Source organism: Sinocyclocheilus rhinocerous, unplaced genomic scaffold (assembly GCF_001515625.1).
Source record: "Sinocyclocheilus rhinocerous isolate Xijiao unplaced genomic scaffold, SAMN03320098_v1.1 scaffold8, whole genome shotgun sequence".
In the NCBI taxonomy this organism is placed as follows: Eukaryota; Metazoa; Chordata; class Actinopteri; order Cypriniformes; family Cyprinidae; genus Sinocyclocheilus; species Sinocyclocheilus rhinocerous.
Window position 1 is genome coordinate 1,057,848 of NW_015666800.1, and position 7,500 is coordinate 1,065,347.

General features: G+C 34.9%; 1 protein-coding gene across 1 annotated transcript in view; it reads right to left on the reverse strand.

The window, feature by feature from the left end:
- Positions 1-7,500, reverse strand: part of LOC107733079 (disintegrin and metalloproteinase domain-containing protein 12-like) — a 109,200-nt gene that overhangs the window by 64,728 nt on the left and 36,972 nt on the right. Inside the window, exon 4 of the mRNA XM_016544575.1 lies at positions 1,948-2,026. Coding sequence (XP_016400061.1) covers positions 1,948-2,026 — 79 coding nt within the window. The remainder of the gene's footprint in view (positions 1-1,947; positions 2,027-7,500) is intronic.

Sequence of the window (7,500 nt, forward strand, 5' to 3'; positions counted from 1 at the left end):
TCACATTCACAGTCATACCCACAGATATTTAGTTTCAGATCACTGTGTTAAGGTGCAAATCTTTCTCCCTTTTCCTGCTTGCGTTCAGTTTGTATTATTGTCATGCATGGGATTTAATAACTGGCACCTTTCTGATCTCTATTTACACGTGCAAACACACACACACACACACACGCGCACACGCACGCACACACACACACTCACACACACTCACGCAGGCAGACAAAACCGTTCAAAAACACACCACTCTGTCAAAAGCAATCAACGCTTGATGGCAAAAATCCTTCACATCAAAACTCAGCTGTCTGAGGGAATTTTTGTGGCTACTATTTCCACATCTTTAAGTTTTAACAGACCAAGAATAGCAAAGAACGTACCAGAAACAGCCATAGATGTAGGATAACTAGAGCTAAAAATGATGACTGACTAGCTAATGGCCCTGTTAAATAATACACTAGGCCACCAAAGTGAAGTCTCAGACTTATATTAGTAAAAGCAGGCCATTTTTCTTTCATAATGTCCTGATTTTAAGGATCAGCATAAAAAAAAACTAGGCTGCTTTTTCTATGTGTCTGCCTTGGATGACAGTTCACACATGTATCTGCTGAGAAATTAGCTTTTTGGACTGTTTTAGTGGAAAAAAAATGTTGAAGGATAAAATCGTAATTTCAATATAATATTCGAAAACCAGTTCTTAGAAATAAACCATAAATCATTTTTATAATCTAACTGCCACCTTTTGATTCAAAGAATTGATTCTAAAGCAATTTCTCATTGTTATTCATTTTTTTCTACAATCCTTATCAGTTCTATTTTTTCGCATATGATTTTCCATTTCAAAACTATTTTAAGTCTGTTTTTTTCATTGTCCAAATTAGATTGTCAATCAAATAACTGTTTTATCATCACTCACACCAAAGCCTTGTCAAGATGTTTTACCTATTTTTGATTAATTAATCTTATACAACGGCTCAATTTTTTTTAGACCTTTTCAGCTTTGAAGACAAAAGATGTTCATGGCTATTTGGACAGGCTTAAATGATTATAAATAAGAGCTAAATATGCTCAGCAGGAATAATATTGTCAAGCCTACACGTGTGATTGGGAATGGGGGAATGGCAACATGTTGTCAAAGCTGTCAGTTGCGGTTCTTAGCACTAGTCTAATTATAAAAGTACAAAAGACCCAGCAGACAATTCAAATAAGGCCTGACAATAATGTCAACATGCTGTCATTGTGTCAACATCACATCACAGCAAAGATTAATCAGCTCTGGGAAGAAGGCCAGTGCTAGTGCACTAGCCAGCGCAGTTTAACTTTTGAAGATTTGTAAGCATTATATTTGACAACAATATAGGAATAGTTCACTCAAAATGAAAATTCACTGTTTCATCCACATGTCCTTCATAAACCTATACAAATTCTTTCTTCCTTGGAAGAAAAATGAGTTTATAGCTGAATGTCCAAGCTGACATTCAATACAATGAATTATCAAAGATTAAGCAAAAATTACTTCAATTTCAGCCTGTTCCTCTCGTAAAGCTATTGTAATATTCCTAAATTCTTAAAATATACAGTGCTCGAGTGTTTTGTACCACTAGCGGGATGTTTTTTTTTTTTGTTGGTTTACTGTCTATGAGGGTTTTGACAGCCTTTACTCCCTGTCCACTTTTAGTGTATAGAAAAGGGCAGCTTGGACTTTTGACTAAACATCTCCTTTTTTGCTCCACAGAACAAAGAAAGTCATACAAGTATGGAAGAGTGAGTAAATGATGACAAAATGTTCATTTCTGGTTGAACCCAGAAAATTAGATGCAGATGTATTACAAGTTGGTCTGATTTCCTCTTACAGTATTTGAAATGGGCCAACAATTAATATCCAGTTCATTACCTCACTGGAATGTGTGTATACCAAAAGACAAATGTATGTGAGACTGTTTAACGTACCGTAAAGTTGTGAGTGCTCATAACAGTTTGTCCATCTTCCCTGTAATGTGTCTCAGTGTAATGGCTGGCAAAGAGGCCGCTAGAAGAAAACACACACACACACACACACACACACACACACACACACACACAAATCTATTTAGCATTGCATCAGCATCTTCTACTCCCCATCAAAAAAAATCTAAATTTTTAAAGGAGAATATTTATAAGTTTATGGTTTAATAGCCAGTAAAATGAATTTCTAAAACTTAATATCAAAAAGCTATTTTAAACACACTTAGAGCACTGTTACATTTCACTACCAAAAGCTCACCAAATTTATCTTGTTTATCATCCCAAATTTACAGAACAGATTATGGAAGTGTGTCAGACAGTAGAAAGTAAACTAGCTTTTCAAAAATGCTCACAAATAGGAAAAGTAGGGCATCATATGTGTTGTGATCATAGGAAATGATCAACCGGTCTACCAGATCAAATGATGACCCACCTAAACATATGGGCATAAATGCAATGGGATGCAAAAGTTCACTAAAGAAAATGCTTCTAATTAGCATTTGTCTCAGTTTAATACACTTTTTCCAAAAATTTAATTCACTATTTTCCAAAATCCTAAAGCTCTCTGTTTATTTCCAGGTTTAAATATTATTTTTAATTCCACTGTACATGAAAACACTTTTCCAGTTGGAATGCTGGTTGAGTGAACAAAATAGCTCACAGAAACGCTTGCAAGCATTGAGTGTGTGCTGGTATGTGTAGCGAATCAGCTCATTCATGGGGAAATATGAATAATTAATCATAACTAGTTATAATTAATTACAAATATTTAGATCCGCTGTAGATATTTACTTGACCTCTCAGGGTCAACTGTCTGTCAATTCTAAGAACGTTAATTTCTCAGAGTGATATGTGACATGATGAAATCCAAATGTAATCACCTGAACAACATAAGCAGATCCTCTTAAAAGGCTAGTATTTATGTGTATGTGTATGTGTATGTGTGTGTGCGTTTTTGTGATTTATATCATATTTCATATTTCAAAAGGCTTATAAATCATTCAGAATTAGTTTTTTTTGAAAATCTAAAAATGCAGAAAGTTTCCTGTAAGGGGTAGGTTTAGGTGTAGGGTTGGTGTAGGGCAATAGAAAATACGGTTTGTACAGTATGAAAACCATTACGCCTATGGAATGTCCCCACAATTCACACAAACAAACCTGTGTGTGTGTGTGTGTGTGTGTGTGTGCACGCGCAGTGTTCTATATTCTGAAATCCTTTTGGAGTGTTTTGTTATAACCTTAATGTAAGCAAAATTTAAATCAGCTATCCTAATTTAAATTATGAAAAGAAAAAAACTCTAGAGACCAGGAGCAGAGCCAAAAATCACACCATGGAATTAATTTTTAAAGTGCTGTTGCGTCATGTTGTGAATCAATTTCTCTTTCGAATGCTTGTATGTCAGAAATAGAGCGGGGGCCTGTACCATGAGGCCGGATTAACTGGCTAGCCAGGTAAGATATAGTTTAGTTTGCATCAATCCAGGGTTTTAGGTACCATGAAAGCGGCTTGGCTTTTAGCAGCGTTCATTGCCATATTAACTTACACTCCACAGCTAACCTACTCCAGGGCAGGTTATGTTCTGGGTAAGAGATCTCAAATTGGACCAATAAGATGTGAGCAAAGTGACACATGCCTGACAAAAAAAAAAGCCACTCCCCCAGTTTCTCTTCCTCCAAATGAAAGGTCACTATAAAGTAAAAAAAAAATAAAAAAAATAAAGATTACCAACAAAATTGTCTGGCTTTAATGATAATTACTTAGGATTATTTTATAAGTGGATCCAACAGTAATGTCGCAGCACATAAGTGTGAGTAAACGTGCTTTTACCGCTATTGCATTGTCTGTTCCAGACTGTTTGATATAAACTGAGTATTTATAAGGTTTTAAACCAAATGACCCATGTTGTTTTCAAAGTACGTCACAGCAGCGTCCATCTGCTATTTTAATAAGCGAAACTGTTAGCCAATCATAGCAGTAGTCATTTACTTGTGTGTCTTGAATGCGTCCTGCCTATAAAAACAGACTGTTCTGCAGAGAGGTTCAAATAGAAAATAACCTATTGTGATGTTTTTTTTTTATTATGTAAAATCACACTAACATTATAAGTGAACCTCAGGGAGCATTATAAATTAATTAAAAGATGCAGTTCATGACCCCATTAAAAAAAATATTCTTTGTAGCCCAGTTTATTTTAAGCTCGAATTAAGTGTTTTGTACTTTTTAAAAATCAAGTTAATAACAATAACAACTAAAACAAATAATAGGGTACTGTTTTCAAAAAGTACTGTTTCAAACTGTGAAGAAATACTCTGTTACAGAAGCATATTAGTATTATTAAACACACACACACACACACACACACACACACACACCTTGACAGACCTCAAACTCCTCATATTTCTCCTTGGGGTTTATGCATGCCATAATTATACCCTTGTATACATACACATTCATCAAAACATCAGGATATGAAAACAGATCCATTATTTGTATTCTCCAGGCAAAACTTTATTTCGAATTCGCCTCATGAACCTGCCTGGTTTAGACCTTGGGCTAACGTATTAGTAAAACACACCAGCTCAGCTCCCTCAAGTACGGGGGCTGCTGCCTCCGTGGTCGCTGTGAGAGCAGTCGTTTTTGGTTTAACGTCATTAGGCCATCCTTCAGTAATGACAGCACTCCAGTCCAATTCCCATTCTCTTGGATTTGATCCACATGCCAGTGGAGGAACGGTTCGCTGTTTTGGAAGGAACTTCAAAGCCTCTAGTCGAAAGGCTTTGATGTTCTTGGGGATGAACTGGTGTGACAGCCATCCAAATCCGAATCCCAAACGTGGCGTGATTCCCTCAGTGCCACAAAGCGATGAGCAAGGGAATGTGGGAGTTTGTCCACAGGGAAGCGTGAATCATAAAAGAAACGCTAAATGTGGTGTAATATGCCAATTAGGGTGGTTAGAAAAGGAAAAAGTCCACTAAGGCTGGAGTATGAAACAAGCCTCGAGCAGTCTACACCATGTCTGCAAGTTGTAGGCCTTGTAAAAGGCCATTGAAAGCTCAAGACTGTACATGAAAAGAGATGTACATGCAAAACTCCACGTGGAAACCCTACACGTTAATTGGGAGATTAAGTTTACAATAAAAAATAAAATCACAATTATGTAAAAAAAACAAGTTGCAATTGCGAGATCGCTTTGTGAGATCACACTGTGAGATATAAAGTCACACTGCAAATCGCAACTATGAAATAAACAATGTTGTGTAATTGCAATGTATAAATCCGTTTTTAAAGAGACAGTCACATTATGAGGTATAAAGTCACACTGCAAGATATAAAGTCGCAATTTGTGAGAAATTGTACAAAATCGCAATTACGAAAAACGAAGTTGCAACTGCAACATATAAAGTAATTTTTAGGGATAGTAACATTGTAAGGTAAAGGTGCAATTGTGAGATACAAAGTTGCAATTACGAAAAAGTTGTAATTGTGATATTTAAAGTCAATTTTAGAGATATAGTCACAATGTGAGATATAAAGTCACACTGCAAAATATAAAGATATAAAGCCATAATTGTAAGATACAAAGTCGCAAATATGAAAAACAAAGCTGCAATTGCAATATATAAAGTTTTTTTTTTAGATATTGTACATTGTACAATATAATTATATACTGTATGAAAGTCGCAATTATAAAAATATTGGAATTGAGTTAAGGAAAAGTTGGAATTGCGATATAGAAGTCACATTGCAAGATATTGTATAAAGTCACAATTGTGATATACTGAGTTGCAATTAAGAAAAATAAAGTTGCAATTGCAATAAAGTTGTTTTATGAGATATTAAGTCATATTGTGAGATACAAAGTCACACTGCAAGATCAAGATACAAAGTCACAATGAGGCATAAACAGGTTCCATAATAACTCCATGCGCCACACTTCCCTGTTTGTTTTGCCTGAAGACATTCATGTCATAATGTATTTAGAGAGTGGTGAGTTAATAAAGGAATTTAAAAACATACTTGGATAGACCCCTGCCGATAACCTTTACTGCTGCTATTTTAATATTTCATGTTGTGGAAAATTTTCTATGTCTTAAAGTAGGTAATGGCTGTCGTCCCAGAATAACTCTGTCTACACAGTTACCTCAATAAGCTCAGGCACAGTGACCCACAAAAGGGTGTTTGACAGAGGGCAATATGAACTTTCTCACAGACAGCATCGTAAGCACTTCAGTACTTATAAAGACATCCTCTAACAAACCTGCAGAGAAGTGCAACTTGTCTAATGATCATCTAAAAAGGCCAGAGAGCATTGTGTGTGTGTGTGTGTGTGTGTGTGTGTGTGAAGTAGATCTTGACTCAGTGTCTTGAAAACATTGAGCTTCTCTAATCCTCTACTCAATCTCCTTGAAATCCCAGCCCAGAACATACAGAGGATGGGTGAAGAGGTGAAACATGCTCAGAGGAAACAAGCAGTGAATAAAAAAGACTTGCTTGCTCCACTAAGTTAAATGATTTTGTAGCATATACACACAAATATATAAGAAAATTAATTGTATTATTCAAGAATGCATTAATCGGATCAAACTTTTACAACTTTAAAAGACTTTCTATTTCATATAAATGCTGTTCTTTTAAACTTTCTATTGAACAAAGAATCCTGAAAGAAAAAAAGAGATAACACAACTGTTTTCAACATTGATAATATTAAGAAATGTTTCTTGAGCTCCAAATCAGCATATTAGAGTGATTTCTGAAGGATCATGTGACACTGAAGATGAATGAAAATTCAGCTACAGAAAGTTCAGCTTCACCATCAAAGGAATAAATTAAATGTTTAAATATATTAAATATAACAGTTATTTTAAATTGTAATAATATTTCACAATATTCATGTTTAAGCATACTTAATGCAGACTTTATATTATAAATATTACATAAATATATTATATAATATATACACTATATAAATCACATTCTGCCACAGATCTATAATGGGTGTAATTAGTACTGACCAGCTCTTGCATACACAGCATGTTTATTTATTTCCTTAGAGTTTAGAAATCAAACACTCATTAAAAGATCACCTCAGGTAGCTTTATTTTAGAAGCTAATTCATTCTAAGTAAAGTAAATAAATGAAGTAATATGTAACATAAAATGCCTCTATCTATAATTAGTCTGTATATATATATGCACTCTGCAGTCAACGGTGCCCATTATGACTGAAATCTGTAACCATCGATCCCTGAAATTTCACAGCCTGCTGACTTCCATTATATGTAGATAACAATCTAATTACAGGTTTGTTCACAGATTCAGGTTAATCGTGATAAATGCACATGTTCATTTATTAGACACTGCAGAGAAAAAAGATTAAACTGCACTCTTTCTTTTCTTTCAGTTTTCCAGGTTACAGTGACCTTTGACAGAAAAAAGACCACAGGCTTTGTTTGTGATGGCAGAACAATGACAAAATGATGGATGTAAAATATGGGGCCT